The sequence below is a fragment of the Nycticebus coucang genome, chromosome 10 (genome assembly GCF_027406575.1).
Source record: "Nycticebus coucang isolate mNycCou1 chromosome 10, mNycCou1.pri, whole genome shotgun sequence".
Lineage (NCBI taxonomy): Eukaryota > Metazoa > Chordata > Mammalia > Primates > Lorisidae > Nycticebus > Nycticebus coucang.
Genome location: NC_069789.1, coordinates 122487994 through 122512102, shown reverse-complemented (window position 1 = coordinate 122512102; position 24109 = coordinate 122487994). Strand labels below are relative to the sequence as shown.

Below are 24109 nucleotides of genomic sequence, written 5' to 3'. Positions count from 1 at the left end.
TGGGACTTCCCAGGCTGGAGTGTGGAAGGGGATTTGAGATGTCAAACTGAGTGGTTACCACCTGGCAGTCTGACTGTTACGTGTGGAGCCTTCCTGTGTGGTGTGTGGCCAGGACTGTGGCTGGTCTGACCGTGTGAATCCACACCACCTATTTGTGACCATGACCCCCTGTGTAACTGTTGGTGAGGGGAGGGTCCGTTTCCTGACGGGGTTCTAATGCTGTGTGTTTGTGCGTGACAGTGTCTGTCTGAATCAGTGTCTGGTGTGCGGTGGCTTTGACCATGACCCTATGGAATATATTTGTATGACTGTGTTTTGACATGTCCCTTATTGAAGTCCCTGCTCATGTTATGACCCAGTGAAACTCCAAGGATAGGCTGTGTTTCTGTGATAGGGTGACAATTTATTTGTAGCTACTCTGTTTTTCCCGAAAATAAGACATACTCCGAAAATAAGACCTACTTACGGAAAGGTAAGACATCCCCTGAAAATAAGACCTAGCACATCTTTGGGAGCACACCTTAAAATAAGACACTGTCTTATTTTCGGGGAAACAGGGTATGTGTGGGCTATGACTACTGTCAGTGACACAGTCTATGTGTCACAGGAGTCTCGGTGTGTCTGCTGGGGCTGTGAAAGGTGAATGGGTTTATGTAGTTGTGGGACCTCTGTATGAGTGTGTGTGTGCGCGCATGTACCAAATCTGGATGGGGCTGCAGTGATTATCCCATGTCACCATGTCCTTGCTTGTGTCTCTGACTCTTGGGGCCAGGCCTCAGGGGTGTCCCTACAAACCTATTGGCATGTCCTTGCACAGTGAACTCCCATCCCAGCCCTCTGCAACTCCCAGACCTGGGCAGGGGGAGTAACCCCATTTTTACCCTCCGGTCTGAGCTGGGAAGGTCCCGTGACCCACTTACCCAGACTGAGTGCCCCAATAGCTCTCATGCCCACAGGCAAAGGACCTCAGCTTGAACACTCCTTCCTCTGAGGACAATCATTGGGCAGAGAACCAAATCAAGGGGCCCCTGGGCCTGAGAATGGCAGGAGAGGCAGGGGGAAGTGAAACCTGGGATAAAGAGAAGAATCTGGCAGATAGGAAAGCAGGAGAAAATTCACAAGTAAGACTATAGCAGATGGGAAGAAATGGAGATAGCAGAGGGAAACCCACTCTGGCTCAGGCCACTGTCATTTCTTGCCTTGATAACTGTTCTCCCTGTAATCCACCCTCACCCTGACACTTCCTTCTCCTCTCAGCCATTAGCCAGAGGGTGAAACTTCTGAGCACCCAGAGCAGTGGTTCTCAACCTTCCTAATGACGCGAACCTTTAATACAGTTCCTGTGGGTGGCCACCCACAGGTTGAGAACTGCTGACCTAGAGTATTATGGCCCTCCTCTGTTCAGAACTCAGCCATGATTGCTGTCTCGCTCACAGTGCAAGCTCTTGTAGGGTCTCACATACCTCATATGATCTGGGAAGGAGTACTAGTGGAGAAGTCACATAAATGGACCCTCAACTAAAGCTGCCTGGGTTTGAATCCCAGCTCTGCCACTTACTAGCTGTGTGACCTTAACAAGTAACTTAACCTCTCTGTTCCTCAGTATTCTCATATGTAAAAATGGGGTCAGCAAACATTTTTCTAGAAAGGACGGGACTGTAAATATTTCTGACTTTGCATACACTCTCTACTCAGCTCTGCCACTGTAGCACTAAAACAGTCATAGACAATACGGAAAAGGAATGAATGTGGCTGTATTCCAATAAAACTTTACTTATAAAAATGGGTAGTGGGCAGAATTGGCCCAAGAATGGTAGTTTGCCAACACATGCTGTAGTAGATTGTGGGGAGTATGCAGTATGCTAGCAGAAACAACATACTACGTGGCAGGCTAGGCGCCTATGGCTCAAGCGGCTAAGGCACCAGCCACATACACCTGAGCTGGCGGGTTCAAATCCAGCCTGGGCCCGCCAAACAACAATGATGGCTGCAACCAAAAAATAGCCGGGAGTTGTGGTGGGTGCCTGTAGTCCCAGCTACCTGAGAGGCCGAGGCTGGAGAATCACTTGAGCCCAGGTTGCTGTGAGCTGTGATGCTATGGTACTCTACCCAGAGCGACAGCTTGAGGCTCTGTTTTTCATTGTCTACCCCACACACAGACGAAGTAGGTTCCTGGTGGGCAAGAACTACTCCCTTCAGTTTCCTCATATTTAAAGTGGGTGTTATCAAGGCCAGGTGCAGTGAGTCAGGAGTTCAAGACCAACCTGAGCAAGAACCAGACCCTGTCTCTACTAAAAATAGACAAACTAGCCGGACGTGGTGGTGCACACCTATAGACCAGCTACTCAGGAGGCTGAGGCAGGAGGATGGCTTGAACCCAAGAGTTTGAGATTGCTATAAGATATGATAATACCACAGCTTTCTAGCTTGGGTGACAGTGACACTTTGTCTCAAAAAATAAAGGGGGGGGGTGTTATCAGAGTCCTTATATCTCAGGATCTTGTTATGGTGATTACATGAGTTCATAAATACAAGGCACTTAGCACTATGCTCAGGTGCTCAATAAGTAGATTTGACTACTGTAGGGTTCACCACTGATCCTCTGCGCCTATGGGAGTCCTTGGAGCATAAGATGAACTCAGGGTTTCTGGGGATGTGGAGACAGAAAGGGGCAGGAGGAGAGAGAAGGGGTGGGAGTCAGCAGAATACCAGGGAGGGAGACCCCCATCAGGCGCCCAAAGACACAAAGAACCCCAGTACTCTCTCCACCTTTAATGGGCCCCCAGGTGGGCTTGGGGCGCGGGTGTCCTTAAATACAGCCCCCATGGGGGCGGGGCGGGGCCGGGCCTGCCGGGCCAGGGCGGGGGCGGGGCCTCAGCTGCACTTGCAGGAGCGCACGATCATGTTGGACAGCTGCTCCACCTTAGGCTTGCGGCCTACGTAGTACACGATGGGCAGCGGCTCCAGCGCCTGCGGCACGCAACACGGCGCCGCCGACGCGCCCGGGTTATGCTGGTTGTAAAGGGCCAGGACCTGTGGGCGGCCGGTGGGCAGGGTCAGGGTCGGGCCAGGATCGCAGAGAAGGCTGCACCCCCCACCCCACCGTGCTCCCACTCACCAGCCTCTGTTTCTCCCCATCTCCTTCTAGCTTACCTTACTCTGTCTCTCCCCTCCTTTCTGATTTTGTTTCTCAATCTCTGTCTCCCCTCATTTTCAACCTAAGGCTTATGAATCTCAGTCTTTGCCTTTCTCCGTCTTCCTATCGCTGTCTGTGTCACCATTTCTCTTCATCTGCCTTTCTCCTTCAATCTCCCTGTCTCTCTCCTCTTCCCTTCCCCTTGACCCTGTTATTTCAGCTCTGTTGGTCTTCCAAATCTCATCTCCCTCTGCTCAGACCCTGCCTCTAGCTTCCTAGAATGAATGTTTATTCATTCCCTTCCCCTCCCCATCTCTCCGGATCTTCCCCCATCCTGCCAGCTCCTCTCTGATTTTTCCTCTCCCTTCTCTTCCTCAGTCCTTGCTCCTCTCCGCTCCCTTGGGCCATCTAGACCCACCTTGCTGTACTGTGTGTCCAGGCTCCAAATGTAGGGGCAGGGCCCCAGGCAGAAGTTGGCATGGTAGCCCTTGGGCTCGTGGATCCACTTCCAGCCCAGGTCCTTGCGGAAGTCAATGTACAGCTGCCGCACGCAGCAGTTCTTCTCTGTGGAGCTGTAGGCAGGAGGACACGGGTCAGGAGCAGGGTCGGGCTGCCACTGCAGGGACGGGCAATGCCTTCTCCCTGGGCGAATGTGTCATTCCAGGTTGCCCCCCATCTCTGTCTCCATCTGGGTCTCACTTCTACCCCCGTGGTAACAATAATAGTAATAGTGATGATACTAACATGGATTAAGCGCTTCCTGTAGACAAGCGCTCTGCTAAGGGTGTTGTAATAAACATTATCTAAGGCAATGCTTAAGACAGCCTCTAAGAAGCCAAATGACTATCCACAGAATAGGGATAAATAACACCCACACATGGAGACATAAAAATAATGCAGCTCCATGTATACAGATATGTTCTGTTTGTGCAACAAATGTTTACTGAACTACTACTGTGTGCTGTATGCTGACCTGGGTATCTACTGGAGACAAAGTACAAAGAAACAGACAAAAATCCCTGCCATCCAGGGCCATATGTTATACACTGTCATGGCACTTCTCTGCTTTCTACATGGCTTACTCACAGCAAATGCCCAAGTCCACATCATGAGCCATGGGGTACTACCAGATCTGGCTGATCTCAACTCCCTTGTGCACTCACCCCCACTCCACTCCAGCCACACTGGTGCCCTGTCTGTGCCTCAAACACAGTTCTACCGCAGGGCCTTTGCACTTGCTGTTTCTGCTGCCTGGTTTGCTAGTCCCACAGATATTCACTCTGGCTTGTTCCTTCATTTCATTTGCACCTTGGCTCAAATATCCTTCATGTAGAGAGCCTTAACTCCTAAAACAGCACCTGGCACTCAGTAGGCACTCAATAACTATCAGTTGCACAAATGAATGTCACCCCCTCACAGATATCTTTCTGGGCCATCCTTTCCAAAATATCAATCCGAATTACTGTTAATTCTATTCAGTGCAATATGGTATTACAGTTATGCAAGAAAATGTAAAAATGAAAGGTATTTGAAGAAAGGCAGCACATTGGTAACAGTTGAAGCTGGATGAAAATTCGCCTGGCTAGTTTTCCTATTTTTATTTATGCATTTATTTGAGACACAGTTTCACTTCATCAACCTTGGAAGAGTGCCATGGCATCATCATAGCTCACAGCAACCTCAAACTTCGGGGCTTAAGTGCTCCTCTTGCCTCAGCCTCCCCAGTAGCTGGGACTACAAGTCCCACAACTGCCACAATGCCTGGCTATTTTTAGAGACAGGGTCTTACTCTTGTTCAGGCTGGTCTCCAATTCCTGAGCTCAAACAATCCACCTGCCTCAGCCTCCCAAAGTGCTGAGATTACAGGCGTGAGCCACCACAGCCAGCTACAATACATATTTCTTTCTGGCCCCTTTCTCTGATTTGTTTTTCTTCTTAGAACTGTTATTTCATTATATTATCTGTCTTCTTCTGAGGATAGCAGTATTTATCCATTTTGTCCCCTAACATTGCAATCCCCATCCCCTGGGCCAGGGACCACTACAGGTCCATAGCCTATTAGAACCAGGCTACAGCATCACTGCCTGAGCTCCGCCTGCTATCTTATCCTCACTCCACCCCTAGTTCATGGAAAAATTATCTTGTGGCTTGGCGTCTGTAGCTCAAGCAGCCACATACACCAGAGCTGGCAGGTTCGAATCCATCCCGGGCCTGCCAAACAACAATGACAACTACAACCAAAAAATAGCCAGGCACTGTGATGGATGCCTGTAGTCCCAGCTACTTGGGAGGCTAAGGCAAGAGAATCACTTAAGCCCAGGAGTTGGAGGTTGCTGTGAGCTGTGATGCCACAGCACTCTACCCAGGGTGACAGCTTGATGCTCTGTCTCAAAAAAAAGAAAAGAAAAATTATCTTGCATGAAACCAGTCCCTGATACCAAAAAGGTTGGGAAGGGTGGGGACTGCTGTCCTAATGTATCCCCAATGCCTGGCACACATAGTAGGCCCAGCAAATGTTGGATGTATAAATAAATAAATTAATTAATAACATATTATGTTTTTATTTTATTTTATTATTATTTATTTTGAGACAGAGTCTCAGTCTGTCACCCTAGGTAGAGTGCCACGGCATCATCGTAGCTCATAGCATGTTGCCCCCTAGCTCTGTCTGTAATGGGCACAGTCTCCTGGGCTCAAGAGATCTTCTTGTCTCAACCTCTGGAGTAGCTGGGACTACAGGCACTCACCACAACGCTGGGCTAGTTTTTCTATTTGTAGAGATGGAGGTCTTACTCTTGTTCAGGCTGGTCTCTGAACTCTTGAGCTCAGGTGATCGACCCACCTCAGCCTTCCAGAATGCTAAGATTATGGGCTTGAGCCATCATACCCAGAATAATGTATTATGTTTTTAAAATTCAAGTTGGAGGCCGGGCACGGTGGCTCAGGCCTGTAATCCCAGCACTCTGTGAAGCTGAGGCAGGTGGATCGGCTAAGCTCAGGAGTTCGAGATCAGCTTGAGCAAAAGTGAGACCCTGTCTCTAAAAAATAGTCGGGGTTGTGGCGGGTGCCTGTAGTCCCAGCTACTAGGGAGGCTGAGGCAAGGGAATCACTTGAGCCCAAGAGTTTGACATTGCTGTGAGCTATGACACCACAGCATTCTACTGAGAGCAACAAAGTAAGACTCGGTCTCCAAAAAATAAAAATAAATAAATTAATTAATTAATTAAACTAAATTAAATTAAGTTCAAGTTGGAGATAGTGGTGTCTAAGACTACCATTCTCGACTCAAGATCTCTTCTCATGCTTGAATCCAAAGGCCAGATCTCCCTCCCCAGAGCCCAGACTTCTGCTTGTCGGAAAGGAAGTGGGGAGTTTCACGTGCTCCACTGCAGGGCCAGGGCTGAGATGGCTGAGCCAGGGAGCTTAGCTAAAAAGGCTGACTCATAGGAAGCTGAGAGCACTTTATATTCCATGTTCATGACAAGTGAAAGAAACATTATACAAAGGTGCATGTATAGTCCAAATTCTGTTATGTGGACAAGGATTGGAAGAAAATAGTATTATACTAAAGTATTAATAGTGATTTTTCATTCATGGTAGTAAGACGGGTGATCTCATTCTGCATTTTCTAGCATTTGGGCAAAATAAAAAAGGATATATGGAAGTGTGTTATACAGAGACTATTCTACAATGAGACACAAATTTTTATTTTTATTTATTTATTTATTTATTTTTTGAGTCAGAGTCTCAGTATGTCACCTGGGTGGAGTGCCGTGACGTCACAGCTCACAACCTCAAACTCTCAGGCTTAAGTGATTCTCTTGTCTCAGCCTCCCTAGCAGCTGGGACTACAGGCACCTGCCACAATGCCCCACTATTTTTTGGTTGCAGCCGTCATTGTTGTTTGGCAGGCTCAGGCTGGATTCAAACCTGCCAGCTCCGGTGTATGTGGCTGGCACCCTAGCCCCTTGAGCTACAGGTGTCAAGCCTGAGACACAAATTTTTAAAAAAAATTTCTTTGAGGGCAGCGCCTGTGGCTCAGTCCGTAGGGCGCCGGCCCCATATACCGAGGGTGGCGGGTTCAAACCCGGCCCCGGCCAAACTGCAACCAAAAAAAATTTCTTTGAGACAAGAGTCTCACTATATCACCCTTGGTAGAGTGCTGTGGCATCATAGCTCACAGCAACCTCAAACTCTTGGGCTCAGGTAATCCCCTTGCCTCAATAGTCCCCTTGTAGTTGGGACTATAGGCACCTGCCACAGCGCTCAGCTGCTTTTTCTATTTTTAGTACAAATGGGGTCTCGCTTTTTGCTCAGGCTAGTCTTAAACTGCTGAGCTCAGGCGATCTACCCACCTCAGCCTCCCATAGTGCTGGGATTACAGGAGTGAGCCACTGCACCTGGCCATGAGACACAAATTATAACAAAAGTGTCTGTATCTTTAGAGAGGGGCTGGAGGTCCTGGATGGAGGATCTCTGAGTAACTGCCTGGGATTGGTCCACATGCATCTGTTTACTCACTCAAAAAGTAATTGAAAGAGAATGAATTGATTCCATTCATAATACTGCAAGGCAAGCCTTATTTATTATTATTATTTTTTTTTTTTAGAGACAGAATCTCACTTTGCCATCCTCGGTAGAGTGCTATGGTGTCACAGCTCACAGCAACCTCCAACTCCTGGGCTTAGGCAATTCTGTTACCTCAGCCTCCCAAGTAGCTGGGACTACAGGCACCCACCACAACACCCGGCTATTTTTTTGTTGCAGTTTGGCCCGGGCCGGGTTTGAACCTGCCACCCTCAGAATATGGGGCCAGTGCCCTACTCACTGAGCCACAGGCGCTGCCGAAGGCAATCCTTATTATTCTTCCCATTTGTAGAATGAAGAAACTGAGCCTCAGAGGAGGGCTCACCCATGGCTCAGTGGCCTTATCTATCTAGAATGACTGTGTCACTTGAAGTAGAAGAGGAAAAGGGGATGACACGGGATCTCCTGGGGGTAAGATAAAGCCTTTCCACAAGCCACAGAACCCTGAGAAGGGAGTCAGCAAACTGAGATCCCCATGAACTCAGCTTGGTTCCTGCCCCCAATTTCGTTGGGCCTCAGTAGAAGCTGGCCAGACATGGTGGCTCACACCTATAACCCAGCACTCTGGGAGGCCTGAGCAAGAGTGAGACCCTGTCTCTACTCAAAATAGAAAAATTAGCCGGGCATTGTGGTTGGTGCCTGTAGTCCCAGCTACTTGGGAGGCTGAGACAATAGGATCCGTTGAACCCAACAGACTGAGAGGGAGGTTGCTGTGAGCTACGATGATGCTATGGCACTCTCCCCAGGGTGACAGAGTGAGACTCTGTCTCAAAAGAACCCAAAACAAAACAAAGTAGAAGCTATTGGATCAAATAGGTGCCTGTGGCTCAGTGGATAGGGCGCCGGCCCCATATACCAAGGGTGGCAGGATCAAACCCGGCCCCAGCCAAACTGCAACAAAAAATAGCCGGGTGTTTGTGACAGGAGCCTGTAGTCCCAGCTATTTGGGAGGCTGAGGCAAGAGAATCGCCTAAGCCCAGAGTTGGAGGTTGCTGTGAGCTGTGACGCCACAGCACTCTACCGAGGGCGATAAAGTGAGACTCTGTGAATTTTCTAAAAAGAAAAAAAAAAAAAAAAGATGTGGTTAACCTGGCTCAGCGCCCATAATTCAGTGGTTAGGTTGCCAGCCACATACACCCAGGCAGGCAGGTTTGAACCTGTTCAGGCCTGCTAAATAACGACAACTGCAACAACAACAAAAAATAGCCTGGCGTTGTGGTGGGCACCTGTAGTCCCAGCTACTTGGGAGGCTGAGGCAACAGAATCACTTAAGCCTAAGAGTTAGAGGTTGCTGTGAGCTGTGACACCAAGGCACTCTACTGAGGGCGACATAAACTCTGTCTCAAAAAAAAAAAAAAAAAAAAGATGTGGTCAACCTGAGGGCCAAGGAGGCGTCATGAATCCATGGATAGGCTTAGGGAGGATCCTAATCCCTAAAAACCATGTATACCCATTCGTGGGAATAAGGTTCCTAAGCTTTCACTTTTTCAGGGGGAAAGGAGTTCTTGGCTTACAAATGGGGAAGACGTACTGTCCAGGATCATCTTTCATTTCCAGTTCAACTCGGACTGGGGTTCTGAGGTCCCAGGATTTGAGTAGTCTGTGATACTATTATCCAAGTCAGCGGTTCTCCATGTGAGGTTCCAGGACCAGAAGTGGGAGCAGCATCTGGGAACTTGTGTGAAATGCAATGTCTTGGGCCCCAACCCAGACCCACCGAATCAGAAACTGTTTGGGGTGGGGGTGGGGACATCAGTCCTTGCTGAACAAGTCCTCTAGGGGATCCTGTCACACTAACTCATTTGTTCTGTGAGTATCCCAGGACTGCTGCATCTTGGCCCTGGGACCACACGGCCTTGGCCTTTGCAAAGCCTCTTCCGTCCAGTCTATTAAGACTCAACAGGTCCCGATGAGTAAAACAAATTTCACTGGAGGCTCCGAGGCAGGCCCAGAGGCCTCACCTCCACCTTGGATGTTGGGGAAAAAGTGCTCAGTGAGGCTTTCCAGTGGAGGTAAATATTTGAGCTGCCTTAAGAACCAACTTTTTAGCCAGCACAGTGCCTCATGCCTGGTAATCCTAGCACTCTGGGAGGCTGAGGCAGGTAGATTGCTCTAGCTCAGGAGTTCAAGACAAGCCTAGCAAGAGCAAGACTCTGTCTCCACTAAAATAGAAAAACTGAGACAAGAGGATTGCTCAAGCCCAAGAATTTGAGGTTGCTGTGAGCTCTAATGCCATTGCACTCTACCTAGGGAGACAGAGTTTGACTGTGTCAAAAAAAAAAAAAGAACTTTTTAGTGTAGAAAAGTTTGGCGGTGCCTGTGGCTCAAAGGAGTAGGGCACTGGCCCCATATGCCGGAGGTGGCAGGTTCAAACCCAACCCCGGCCAAAAAAAAAAGAAAGAAAAGTTTCATACAGACATAAAAGCAAAATATTCTATTATATTGAATCATCACAACCTCCTTCCCTAGCTTCAATAATTATTAAACCTATGGCCAATTTCTTCTTTTTTTTTCTTTCTTTTTTTTTTTTGTTTTTTTTTTTTATTCTTTTTTCTTCTTTCTTTTTTAAGACAGAGTTTCACCCTGTTGCCTCAGGCTAGAGTGCTAAGGCATCATTGTAGCTCACAACAACCTCAAATTCCTGGGCTCAAGTAATCCTCCCGCCTTAGGCTCCTGAGTAGTTGGGACTACAGGTGACCACCACAACGTCCTGATAGTTTTTCTATTTTTAGTAGAGAGGGTCTTGCTCTTGTTCAGGCTGGTCTTGAACCCCTGAATCTCAAGATCCTCCTTACCCAGCCTCCCAGAGTGCTAGGAAGACGGGAATGAACCACTGAGTTCCACCTTAATAACATTTTCTTTTTTCTAGTGTACTGTATTATAAGAATACAGTATGCAGGGTGTCCATAAAGTTCATGCGCAATCTACTATGTTAAACTATTTTATTTTATTTTTTATTTATTTTTCTTGAGACAGAGTCTCACTCTGTCGCCCTTGGTAGAGTACTGTGGCGTCACAGCTCACAGCAACCTCAAACTTTTGGGCTTAAGCAATTCTCTTGCCTCAGCCTCCCGAGTAGCTGGGACTACAGGCACCTGCCACAATGCCCGGCTATTTTTTGTTGCAGTTGCCACTTCTGTTTTAGCTGGCTGGGGCCTGGTTTGAACCTGCCACCCTCAGTATATGGGGCTGGCACCCTACCCACTGAGCCACAGGCACCGCCCTTATTTTATTTTTAGTTATTCATTTATTTATTTATTTATTTATTTTTAAACAGAGTCTCAAGCTGTCACCCTGGGTAGAGTGCTATGGCATCACAGCTCAAGGCAAACTCAAACTCTTGGGCTCAAGTGATTCTCCTGTCTCAGCCTCCAGAGTAGTTGGGACTACAGGCGCCCACCACAACACCTGGCTATTTTTTTGTTGTTGTTATTGTAGTTGTCATTATTGTTTAGCTGGCCTGGGCTGGGTTCGAACCCGCCTTGGTGCATATGGCTGGCACCCTACCCACTGAGCTACGGGTGCTGCCTTATGTTAAACTATTTTAAATTGCACACAAAATTTACGTCCACTCTGTATGATACATATAACATACAAAATATGTGCTAAGTAATGTTTGTGTTAATTAGTAAAGTTTCCAGTCAACAGTAGGTTATGAGTAGTTAAGCTTTGAAGGAGTCAAAAGTTATATGTGGATTTTTGATTGTGCAAGGGGTAAGGAGGCCAGGCGAGGTGACTCATGCCTGTAATCCCAGCCCTCGGGGAGGCCAAGGCAGGTGGATTGCCTAAGCTCATGAGTTAGAGACCAACCTGAGCAAGATCAAGACCCCATCTCTAAAAATAGCCAGGCGTGTGGCAGGTGGCTAAACAACAATGACAACTGCAATAACAAAAAAGCAGGTGTTAACAAAAATAAAATAGCAGATGTTATGACAGGTACCTGTAGTCCCAGCTACTGGGAGGCTGAGGCAAGAGAATCGCTTAAGCCCAAGAGTTTGAGGTTGCTGTGAGCTGTGAAGAAGCCACAGAACTCTACCGAGGGTGACAAAGTGAAACTGTCTCAAAAAGAAAAAAGGAGAGGGGGTAAGCACCACTAATTCCCATGTTGTTTGATGGTCAACATCAATACCCTTCTTTTCACTGCATTGTTGAAGAAACGGGATCAAGTTTCCCACAATCTGAATTTTGCTGATTGCATCTTTGTGTTATTGCTCACCATGTTCCTCAGTCCCTATATTTCTAGGAAATTGATTGGGGCCAGGCGCAGTGGCTCACACCTATAATCTTAGCACTCTGGGAGACCAAGGTAGGTAGACTGCTTGAGCTCAGGAGTTGGAGACCAGTCTGAGCCAGAGTGAGCCCCTATCTCTACTAAAAATAGAAAAACTAGCCAGTCATGGTAGTGGGCACCTGTAGTCCCAGCTACTTGGGAGGCTGATGCAAGAAGATCTTTCTTTTTTTTTTTGCAGTTTTTGGCTGGGGCTGGGTTTGAATCTGCCACCTCCAACATATGGGGCTGGCGCCCTACTCCTTTGAGCCATGGGCATCACCCGCAAGAAGATCTCTTGAACCTGAGAGTTTGAGGTTGCTATGAGCTATGATGCCCTAGCACTCTACCCAGGGTGACAGAAGCAGACTCTGTTTCAAAAAAAAAAAAAAAAATTAAAGAATAGAAAAGAAAATTAGTTGGATCTAGAATCCTAATCAGATTCAGGTTTTACTGTTTGCCCAGATTTCCTAAGTGACACTGGGTCCCTCCCTAGGGAGGCTCACAAGGTTGGCTGTTTCTCTTTTTAATATTAGCAGCTATTGGTGCTCAAGACTTCAATTCTTTTTTCTTTTTAATAAGACTTCAATTCATGGCTCAGTGGTTACGGCGCCAGCCACATACACCGAGGCTGGTGGGTTCAAACCCAGCCCAAGCCTGCTAAACAACAATGACAACTCCAACAAAAATTAGCCAGGCGTCAAGGTGGGCGGTCCCAGCTACTTGGGAGGCTGAGGCAAGAGAATCGCTTGATCCCAAGAGTTGGAGGTTGCTGTGGGCTGTGATGCCACAGCACTCTACCAAAAGCAACAAAGCGAGACTCTGTCTCAAAAAAAAACAAAACCAAAAGCAAACAAACAAACAAACAAAAAAAGAAGACTTCAATTCATTCCCAGGGTTGCTGCTCTGAGGGTAATAAGATATGGTGGTGCCTGAGAGCAGCGGGTAACAAAGCCCAGAGGCACCATCAAAATATTTTAAGCAGGGGAAGAATGAGGTCAGATTATCATTCTCTTTTTTTTTTTTTTTTGTGGTTTTTGGCCGGGGTTGGGTTTGAACCCACCACCTCCGGCATATGGGACCGGCGCCCTACTCGTTGAGCCACAGACGCCGCCCTATCATTCTCAATTAACAACATTCTAACACAGAATTTCAATTTTCTAGGAATATAACATTTTGACATTTTTATTTTTTTTTTTTATTTATTTACTTACTTATATTTTTGAGGCAGAGTCTCATTTTGTTGCCCTTGGTTGAGTGCCATGCCGAGCTCACAGCAACCTCAAACTCTTGGAATCAAGAGATCCTCATGCCTCAGTTTGTCTATTTTTAGTAGAGACAGGGTCTCACTCTTGTTCAGGGTGGTCTTGAACTCCTGAGGTCAAGCAATCCCTCTGCCTCTGCCTCCCAAAGTGCTAGGATTACAAGTGTGAGCCACTGCACCTGGCCTTGATTTTTGTAGGTTACAATATTCCAGCCTCTTAAGAGTCTAACATTCTGACAGCATTTTCAACTTTCTAGGATTCGGGCTTCCCAGCTCTTGAGGATCTTGGCATTCCTGAATTCCCATATTCCAATGCTGCATTCCAACATTCCACAATTCTGAGCACATCACTCAAGAGGTCCAAATTGTCACTTTCTAAATTCCTTTTTCTAAGATTCTACCATTCGAACACTGAGTTCCAACATTACGAGATAACAATGGTCTGGCTTTCTCCAACTCCAACATTGTGGATGCTAATATTTCAGTTCACAGTTCCACCATCCTAAGAATATTATTCTAGGAGTCCAACCTGCCAACATGGGAGTCTATAATCTGCCAATGCAGTAGAAATCCAACACAGGCAATCTTCCAATTCTCAATACCAAATTCTAGGATCCCAACACTCCAGCTTTCAATAAATAACACTGAATTCCAGCATTCTAGAATCCCAACACTCTAGAACCTCAAGCTGCCAACAATTTGGGAATCTAATGTGGTGGCCTCTCAACTTTGAATTCCAACATCCTTAGTGTTCAGCATTCTGACATTCTCTGATTCTAACAATCCAGCAAAAAAGTAACCTGATCCCAACATTATGGGACTACAAGTTGCCAGGTGCAGCATTCTAGGTCTTGGACCTTTTCCCCTGTGCCCTCCAAGCTAAAGGAGCCACTCCACCCAAACATAGCACCAGCCAGGTGTCCAACCTGTAGCAACTGGTCGGCAAACAGCAGTCAAGCCCCCAGCTTAGAAAGCCTCAAAGGCCACACAGTTTACCTGAAGCAGTAGTTGGTGTCCAGGGCTCGGCGGTGCCGGGAGCTGTGCAGATGCTGGGCCCTCTCCAGAGGGGTGGCCATGAGGAGCAGGAAGGGCCGGTTCATGCCACGAATGGTGGCCAAGTCACCTCGGCGGCTGGAACTGAACCCTGCTTTGGTTTGGGAGTTGAGGGGACATACTCTCAGAGGGGAAAGGTGGCAGATGGGAATACGTACACTCAGTCACGCACACAGGCACAGACACGAATCACTACTGGGCACAGCCAGGGAAGTGGGCCTCACCGTTAATGTCCACTTGAAGTGTATTATCTTTGCTGTCACAGGAGCAGTGGGCACTAAGGCGAAAACCCTCCATTTTCCCTGTGGGAGTGGGGAAAGGGAAGCCCGTTTGAGATTGTCACCCTGAGGTTGCCGCTTACCAGCTTCCTCTGAGGAAAAGTAAAGAAAGAGCAAACCCCAGGGGCTCCTCTCCCCACCCCCACCCCCCCACTCTGCCCTCTGCTGTAGCTCTCTTGCTCCAGTGCTTTGCACTGCTGGCTCCTTCTCCTTCTGGTCTCAGATCAGGCAACACCTCCTCAGGAAGGCCCTCCAGCACACACAGGCCTCCCCCACGACAACATCACTGCATTTTCTCCACAGAGCATACCCTCTCCAAGATTTGTGAGTGGCTATTTATTTCTCTCTTTGTTCTCCGCAGAAAGCAGGATGCAGGGGGCTGGGATCTTTGTTTTTCTTGCTCCCCACCAGGTCTGGCTCCAAGTCTCAAAAACAAACATCTACTGTGTACTGGGTGCCAGGCCCTGTTCTAAACATCCCATGTGCATTATCTCTGCAAATTCTTACCTAAACTCATAGAGGCACACAGAGAGGAAGTGACTTGCCAAAGGCCACACAGGTGGCAAATGGTAGGCTGGGAGGCATATCTAAGCCTGGGCACTTCCCACATGGCAGGTATAGGGTAAATGTTTCTTGAATGAATGAGTGAATGATGTTCTCCAAGCTCCTACTATGTGCAGAGTCCTGTGCTATGTGCTCAGGACTCAGCCTTGACCAAGGCAGAGGAGATTCTTCCAGCTTTTTGTCCCATGGCCCAGGTCACTCCTCCCAGGGCCTGCCTGCTCCCTGTCCCCATCTTTGTATCTGGCCAAACTACTACTTACTCTGTCAGTCTCAACACAACCACCCTCACCCAGCAAGCTCTCCTTGACTCCCCAAAGGAGTCTGTGTGCCTTCTCTGGGCTCCCTACAACACTTATGGCTGCCCCATCCTGCGTGCCTCTCCATTGTGCCTCTGCCACCCTGGTCTGGATCATTCTAGGTCATAACTGCCTTACGGGCCTTTGGCAAGATCTCCCAGGTGTGCAGAAATGACTGTGGGCCCGATGAGGGCAGGACTGAGGCCATCTTGGTTACTACTATATCCCCCACACCAGCCAGCACAGGGCCAAGTACAAAGCAGGAATCTATTAGCATTTCTTAAACAAATGCATGAATGAGAGGGAGATAAGGAAGAGAGATGTGGGCACTACTTTGGTCTCAGCTAGGAACAGGACAGACACAATCATCTGGACGGATCAAATGCATCAGGTTCTCCCCTGGCCTCAGGTGTTTGCTGTTTCCTTTGCATAGAATACTCTTACCCATTCTTTTCTAGACTGGTGTACTTATCCCTCACAAATCAGCTTAGCTGTCCTCTCCTCCAGGAAACTCTCTCTGATTCCAGGCTGGATCAGGAACCTTCTTTGGGCTCCCCATCCCAGCCTTGCCCACCATCACCACCTACAGATCTTTTCTAACCTACCCACACAATGGACCATCTACTCCACCAGGGCAAGGACACTGCTGTGTCCGCAGCATCACCCAGCACAGGGAAAAGCAGAAAGCAGATACTCAGGAAATGGATTAACCATTAAGAGGTGTATCGGGTATTCACTCAGGTTTGAGTGTCAGAGAGGACAGCACAGATATGGGATAGGGATGCTAGGCAAGGTGACCCCAGGACAAACAATGGGGTGAGAAACAGGGGTGGGGCAAACGATTTATCCTCACCTTCGCGGCTCAACCACTGCCTCACAACTCCAGTGACATCAAAAGACAACCACTCTGGCATGTCGCTGGGGGCCAACAACCGGTTGCTGAGGTAGCGCCAGGAATTGTTGCTGTATTTCTGGAAGATGATCAACAGGGCAGAGAGACAGTGGGCGGATGCTATCATGACCTCCATACACTTGGACTGTACTCGTCACCCCATCTGCTCCCCCAAACAGGCTTCCAGACATCCAAACCATGGGGCCCTGCAGGATCCATTCTCCCCTACAGCACCCCTACCAGGAGAGATGTAGAAAGCGCCTTGCCTGGGACAAATAGACCTTGAGGTGGCTCAGCCAAAGCACCTGACTCCCTGAAAGGCCAAGAGCATTTTCCTTTTTTTTTCAGGCCTGTTTCCTCATTATGAAATGCTGAGTCCTTTTCAGCTTGGACAGCTGACAGTGCTAACATTCTGCTGCTAACTTTCTCGTGTTTGCTGAGCATATGGTTCAGCAAGTTCGATAGGCCAAATTTTGAGAGTCAGGAACTTTTTTTTTAGGAATTTTTTTTTTTTGAGAAAGTCTCACTCTGTTGTCCTAGGATGAGTGTTGTGGTGTCATAGCTCACAACAGCCTCAAACTCTTGGACTTAAAAGAGATCCTCTTGGGTGGCGCCTGTGGCTCAAGGAGTAGGGTGCCGGTCCCATATGCCAGAGGTGGTGGGTTGAAACCCAGCCCTGGCCAAAAACCACAAAAAAAAAAAAAAAAGATCCTCTTGTCTCAGGTTCCCAAGTAGCTGGGACTATAGGCGCTGGCCATAATGCCAGGCTAGTTTTTCTATTTTTAGTACAGACAAGGTCTCGCTGTTGCTCAGGTTGGTCTCAAACTCCTGAGCTCAGACAATCCATCCACCTCAGCACTTGCTGTGATCATAAGAGAGTTGGTAGCTTTTTTTTTTTTTGAGACAGAGGGTCAGTATGTCACCCTCGGTAGAGTGTCGTGGCATCACAGCTCACAGCAACCTTAAACTCCCAGGCTCAAGTGATTCTCTTGCGCAACTCAGCCTCCCGAGTAGCTGGGACTACAGGTGCCCACCACAACATTGGCTATTTTTTATTGCAATTGTCATTGTTGTTTGACAGGCCCAGGCTGGATTTGAACCCACCAGCTCCAGTATATGTAGCTGGCACCCTAGCTGCTGAGCCACAGGTGCCAAGCTGAGAGTTCATAACTTTTTTTTTTTTGAGAGTTCATAACTTTTTAAGGGCTTGTGTTAGATGTCATTTTATAACTCCAATGTTTGATAATATTCCAAGAATTCCACATTTAAGAAGCCGGAGAAGTTCTAGGAGACTAATGTTCTTCTACAAACCCAAGTCGGGGCAGAGCCTGTGGCTCAGTGGGTAGGGCACTTGCCTCATATACCGAGGGTGGCGGGTTCCAACATGGCCCTGGCCAAACTGTAACAAAAAAATAGCTGGGCGTTCTGGTGGGGCCCTGTAGTCCCTGCTACTTGGGAAGCTGAGGTGAGAGAATGACTTAAGCCCAGGATTTGGAGGTTGCTGTCAGCTCTGATGCCATAGCACTCTACTGTGGGGGATAAAGTGAGACTGTCTAAAAAAAAAACAGACCCACAAGTCTGGCATGCAACACACTTAGATGTTATAGACACACAGCATCCATGTGCTATGATCCCCTGAGGCTGGATATAATACTGCAGAGGTTACAGAATAAGGCTAGATTCTCTTTTCTTTTTCTTTTTTTTTTTTTTTTTGAGACAGAGACTCAAGCTGTCGCCTTGGGTAGAGTGCCGTGGCATCACAACTCACAGCAACCTCCAACACCTGGGCTCAAGCGAATCTCCTGCTTCTGCCTCCCAAGTAGCTGGGACTACAGGTGCCTGCCACAACACCCGGCTATTTTTTGGTTGCAGCTGTCATTGTTGTTTGGCAGGCCCAGGCTGGATTCGAACCCACCGGCTTAGGTGTATGTAGCTGGCACCGTAGCCGCTTGAGCCACAGATACCGAGCCTAGGTTCTCTTTTCCAAGAAGCTAAACTAATATTAGACAAAGCTGTCTCTTTGTGAGATTCTAAAAATCTACCATCCTACGAGTTTAGTATGACATGGATTCTAGGCCATATAACCTTCTAGACTCCAGCCCTTCTAAAGGCCTTACTCCTCCTACAGACACCATATCTTCTAGAGCAGTACTGTCCAAAAGAAATTTCTGGAAATGTTCTTTATCTGCAACGTCTAAAATAGCAGCTGCTGACCACACATGACTTACAGGGCACTTGAAATATAGCCAATAATACAGAGGAACTGAATTTTAAATTAAATTAAATTTTTTTTTTGAGACAGAATCTCACTTTGTTGCCCTCAGTAGAGTGCTGTGGCATCATAGCTTACAGCAACCTCAAACTCATGGGCTTAAGTGATTCTCTTGCCTCAGCCTCCCAAATGGCTGGGACTACAGGTGCTCGCCATAATGCCCCTTTTATTTTATTTTATTTTATTTTATTTTGTACAGACAGAGTCTCACTGTACCGCCCTCGGGTAGAGTGCTGTGGCATCACACAGCTCACAGCAACCTCCAACTCTTGGGCTTACGCGATTCTCTTGCCTCAGCCTCCCAAGCAGCTGGGACTACAGGTGCCCGCCACAACGCCCGGCTATTTTTTTTTGTTGTTGCAGTTTGGCCAGGGCTGGGTTTGAACCCACCACCCTCGGCATATGGGGCCGGCACCCTACTCACTGAGCCACAGGCGCCGCCCATAATGCCCCTTTTAGAGACAAGGTCTTGCTCTGGCTCAGGCTGGTCTTGAACTCATGAGCTCAGGTAATCCATCTGCCTCGGCCTCCCAGAGTGCTAGGATTATAAGCATGAGCCACTACGCCCGGACTAATTTTATTTGAATCAATTTAAATTTTAGTCAAGTCAAATGTAACTAGTGGTTACCATATTGGACAGAGGCTCTAACCTCCAACCTTTTCAGAAATTCCAACTTTCAAAAGTCCCATGTTCTTTTTTTTTTTTTTGTAGAGACAGAGTCTCACTTTATGGCCCTTGGTAGAGTGCCGTGGCCTCACACAGCTCACAGCAACCTCCAACTCCTGGGCTTCAGCGATTCTCTTGCCTCAGCCTCCCGAGTAGCTGGGACTACAGGCGCCCGCCACAACGCCCGGCTATTTTTTGGTTGCAGTTTTGGCCGGGGCCGGGTTTGAACCTGCCACCCTCGGTATATGGGGCCGGCGCCTTACCGACTGAGCCACAGGCGCCGCCCAGTCCCATGTTCTTAAGAAATCCAACTCCTAAGATTCCAGCCTTCTAAGTGTTCAACTCCTATGATGCAAATTGTCTAAACGTCTATAAAAGTGCCCTAGGATTCTATGGGCTGTGCTCTTCTATCCTTCAGCAACTGTCTATGCGGACCTTGAGCCAGCAGCCTTCCAATCCTCCCCAACCCTCCCCGGCCTCCTGGCCACAGGCTGGCCCTCTGTGGCCCATGTGCCTACCTGATAGAGTTCAACATGCTGCTCCACTTTTAATTTGAGCCTCAGGAGACGAAGCTCTGCCCTGGAGAGCAACAGGGGATCCGACACTGCTTCTCGGAGCTCTGATGTGTTGAAGAACATATATATGCTGTGTGGACTGTCTTTGAATCTATCATAGATTTCTGAGCAGGAGAAGCAGAAAGGAAGAATGTCAGGGATTTGGCAAGGGCAGAGGGAGCTGGCGCACCGCAAGTCTAAGAGCATGAGTTCCAGAGCTGACAGCTCTGGGCTGGAGAGTGAATCTGACAATTTTTAGCTGTGTGTCATTCCTTGGGGGAACGTTTGTTTCCTCCTCTGTAAAGTGAATCTTAACACCCTTCTCTCTGGTGAAGCATCATCTATCTTTCAAGTGGCCACCCAGCCTTAGACTGATACCAAGGGAGCCCACTCTGTTTGCTTCTCCAGGCCAGAGCTTCAAATGCAAGTTAAATTGGAAAGTAAAGGCCAAGGGCATGGGCTTTGGGATCTTCTGCAGCCTCTCAGCTGTGTAATCTTAGGCAGTTCATACCCTCCCTCTGAATCGTAGTTTCCTGTTATTCTTTGAAAAACAGCAATAACATTAAGCTCTCTATGTTCTCACCCAATCTCTCCTGACTGAACCACTGAGTAACCCTGGGCAAGTGAATTCCCCTCTCTGAGCCAGAAGAACCAATTCCAGGATTACAGTACAATAACTGAGATGATGCAGGTAAAGCAAGTGGCACATTCTGCACACACTGGCCACTCAATAGAATGTTCTTTAAAGAGTGCTATTTGCAAGGAAAAAAAAAGAGTGCTATTTGTGAGATGCTTTTCAAAGCACTGTACACATATGAAGACATTTAAACCTCACAATAATCTCATACTATTATTACATCCATTCACTAGGTAGAGAAACTGAGGCACAAAGATATTAAGTAATGTGCCCCAAGCTGCAGATGGAAATTCAAACTCCAGCAGTCTGTTTCTGGAGGCTGTGCTCTTAACCCTTAGTGATCCCGCCTCCCTACTAATGTAACATTATTAGCATTGGTTCCTCCAGCTGGTTAAAGAAGGTGAAGTTCATTCTAGGTAGGAATGGCTGCAGGAGTTAGGAAAAATTAGGAGTGTTTTCTAGTTTGGGAAAAGTTTGGAGCTGGGGATGCTGGGACTGGCCATGCACTCCTGGATCAACCACACAAGTCCTTTGGGGCCTCCTATAGTGGGGTGTGTGAAAATGTGGAAATTCTGATGAGAAAGGACAAGGGAAACCTGTCCTGTGGCCTCCTTCCTCCCACCCACATCCACGCCAGTCTCCCTGCCTCACCCCCAGTAAGCACTATTCTTGGAGTAAAGGAGTGCGGTTTACTTAGCAAACCCCAAGGGAAGGCAGAGGGAGACAAGGAAGGGCTGGGGCAGACAGATAGGAAGAGAGAGAAGAGGGAGTGGCAGGGTTGGACAATGCTGCACAGAGGGACAGGTGGAGAAATGGAGAGAGAGAAGAAAGGGGAAGGGGATGTAGAGGAGAAAAAGAGAAAGGGAGAGAGAGAGAAACCAGAAGACCCATACATGGACAGAGAGACCAACCCGGATGGAAGACGTGGATGGGCAGACACGTGCAAGAAGGCGCGTTTGGGGAGGAGGATTGGAGGTGTCAGTTTTAAAGAAATCTCTACAACGAAGGTGAAAGGACGGAAAAGAAGGAGAGACTGAGATGTGATTGGGAATGAGGCGTCATTTGGTGGCTGGAGCGGCAAGTTGGCACAGGAATGGGCCGGGATCCACAAGTCCACGCCCAAGAGAAAGTGAAACCTGGGGGGCCTCCCCCACATCTCCGGGGCCACGCGAGACGCCTGGGTCCCCGCGTGGGTGCCGGTGAGGCCAGCCCTGCGGCAGTCCCGCCCGTAACTCGGGTGAGGAGAGCTGAAGGCGACGCGGTCGGGAGGGCGGGGACCAGACCTGCCTCGTCTCGCCCTAGGCTTGTCGCGCGATCCCCACCCCCCACCCGCCACCCTCCGGGGCACGAGAAGGAAAGGGAAGGGAGGAGAGCAAGGCGGCCGGACGCTGGGGTTTCCCCAACCTCCTCCAGAGGAACTGGGACTTCAGGGTCCAGCCTACTGCGTTTAGCGCAGCAGCGTCCTCCTTCCCCCTCCTAGAAGTGCAGGCTCCTCCTCCCGCGCGTGGCACCCACGTGGGGGCTTTCTCACCCCCACCAGCTCGGTTTCCTCACCTCCGTCTAGTGGATCGCTCCCCTATGGCTAGACTCCTCCCGGCTCACTTCCCTCCATCCCGCGGCCAGTGGGGGCTCGCCTCTCACAGCGTGGATGGCACTATGTAGCTCTCCTCTGCCCCCTTCCCGGGCTTGCCCTTCCCACGCTTGTGTCCGCTCTCTGTAGACCCCTTTCCGTGACCCAGATTCTAGGTCTCCTGGGTTCAATTTCCCCCGTGGGCTTCCCGCTCAGTATCTCTGGCGTCTCCCTGCGAAACACCCAGGACACCTCCGCATCCCCAGCATCCTAGTGGGGGTCCACGCTTCTCCCACTAGCCTCCTCTTCCCAACGACCTCGCGTCCCTTCCTCCCCGCATTTATCACACTCCTCATACCGTTTTCCTTCCCACGACTCAGTTCCGCATGTAGAGGATCCGCTCTCCTCTTCCTCTGAGGTTCGCTTCATCTAGCTTTCTAGTCCTTGAATCTTTTCACCTCACGACCCTCGAGCTCTGGTTCGACTTTCCCCACTGCCTCTCTTTTCTCAATGCTAGGGTCTGTGCTTCTCCCAAACCAAGCTCCCTTCTCTGCAGCCCCCACCCCACGACCCCCGCACTTAATGCACCCTGGAGGAGGGAGGTTTTTCCTACCCCCTACCCTCATTGCTTCTCTCTCTCTAGGGATTCCCTGCACGACCCCGCACGTTGCTGTCGCCCCTAGACGCGGTCCATCGCTCGCCATCTCTACCTCTCCAACACCAGATCCTGGAGAGTAGAGCTCAGCGCTATCCTCTTTGGGACCTATGTCCCCCTCCCCAGGTTCCCAGCGCCCGCGGAGGTCCTCTTCCTCCAGCCAGTTTCCACTGTCATTTCCTCCCCATGACCCCTGCACTCCGGCGCCCCCTGGGGACGCGCCTCCTGGCTCCCCGGCCCCTCCGAGCTCACTGTTGTTGGTTTCCACCATTAGCACACGGGTGACCTCCTTTGCGTAGTAGTCTGTCTCAGGCTCGGGCTCCGGCTCTGCGCTCTCCCCCGCCACCCGGTCGCGGGTGCTGTTGTACAGGGCGACCACCGCCTCGGGCAGCGGGCCGGGCGGCACCTCCCCCTGGCTTGGGGGGCTGGCGAGCCGCAGCTTGGACAGGATTTGGCCGCGGATGGCTTCGATGCGTTTCCGTTTCACCAGCTCCATGTCGATGGTTTTGCAGGTGGACAGTCCCGCGGCTGGCCGGCCAGGCGACAGCACTAGTAGCCACAGCAGCGGTAGCAGCAGCGGCAGCAGCCGCAGCCTGGAGGGCGGCATGGGGGAGGCGGCGCCCCCCGGCACTGCCGAGAACACAAACAGGGCCGGTGCGACGGGGAGGCCCCGCCCCTGCAGGGGCTGGGGGTCTCCCGGGGAAAGGTAGGTGGGCCTGGGGGAAAGTTGAGGCCCTCAGGGAAAAGGGAGAACGGGTGGAAGGGAGACTCTGACTTGGATGTCTCAGTATCCCACGGAAGAAAACGAGATGAGCAAGACCTGGTACCAGAAGGTGGGTGGTCTTGAACAGGGGAGCTGTGGAAGGTCTGAGAGCTAGCTGTCTCTCGGAGGAGAAAGGGTCCTCCTAGGATGCGCAGGGGCTCACGAGACGGGATGGGCTGGGAAGAGGGGCGCGCAGGGGGGTGAGCCCGAGGTCTGTGGTAAAGTCTTCGCAGGAGGCCGGGTTTGCGGCTCCTGAGGGTTGGTCCAGTATGGGGGCGCCTGGGGGACGCCGTTTGGGGCACGGGAAGGGAGCAAGCGTCCGAAGTGGTGAAGGGAGGACGGGCTGGGTCCTCAAGTCCTGCCGCCTCCCCGCGGGACAGCGCCGCGCCAAGCGGTCCCCTCGCCTCCGGCTCCCAGCAGCAGCGGAAAAGTCTCAAAAGTTTTTTTTCCTCTTCTCCCAACCAACTCGTCCCTCCTCCCGCTCCTCCTCCCCCTCCTCCCCGCAGTGGCGGCGGCAGCGGGGGCGGCGGCGGCTCGTTTCAGACTCTGGGGCCTCGGGCTGCTCTTCGGTGGCTGCTTCGCTCCGGGCCGAGGCCGTCCCCGCAGGCGGCTCAGAGCGGGTGGGGGGGTGCCCCGGAGGGGGCGTCCCCCCTA

The 24109-nt window shown here is 49.7% G+C and overlaps 1 protein-coding gene across 2 annotated transcripts; it reads right to left on the bottom strand.

Annotated features, from left to right (window-relative positions):
- Window positions 1-2759: 2759 nt before the first annotated feature.
- TGFB1 (transforming growth factor beta 1) lies at window positions 2760-23604 on the bottom strand. 2 transcript variants are annotated; one of them, XM_053605191.1, is made up of 7 exons: window positions 22945-23604; window positions 19795-19955; window positions 16299-16416; window positions 14532-14609; window positions 14251-14401; window positions 3555-3708; window positions 2760-3033 (listed from the first exon to the last, which is right to left on the bottom strand). In XM_053605191.1, the coding sequence occupies exons 1-7, from the start codon at window positions 23297-23299 to the stop codon at window positions 2875-2877; spliced, it is 1176 nt and encodes a 391-aa protein (XP_053461166.1). In that variant the 5' UTR covers window positions 23300-23604; the 3' UTR covers window positions 2760-2874. The 2 variants fall into 2 exon arrangements, with proteins under 2 accessions (XP_053461166.1, XP_053461167.1); XM_053605192.1 differs by having other exon boundaries at window positions 14251-14398.
- Between the last annotated feature and the right edge of the window lie 505 nt (window positions 23605-24109).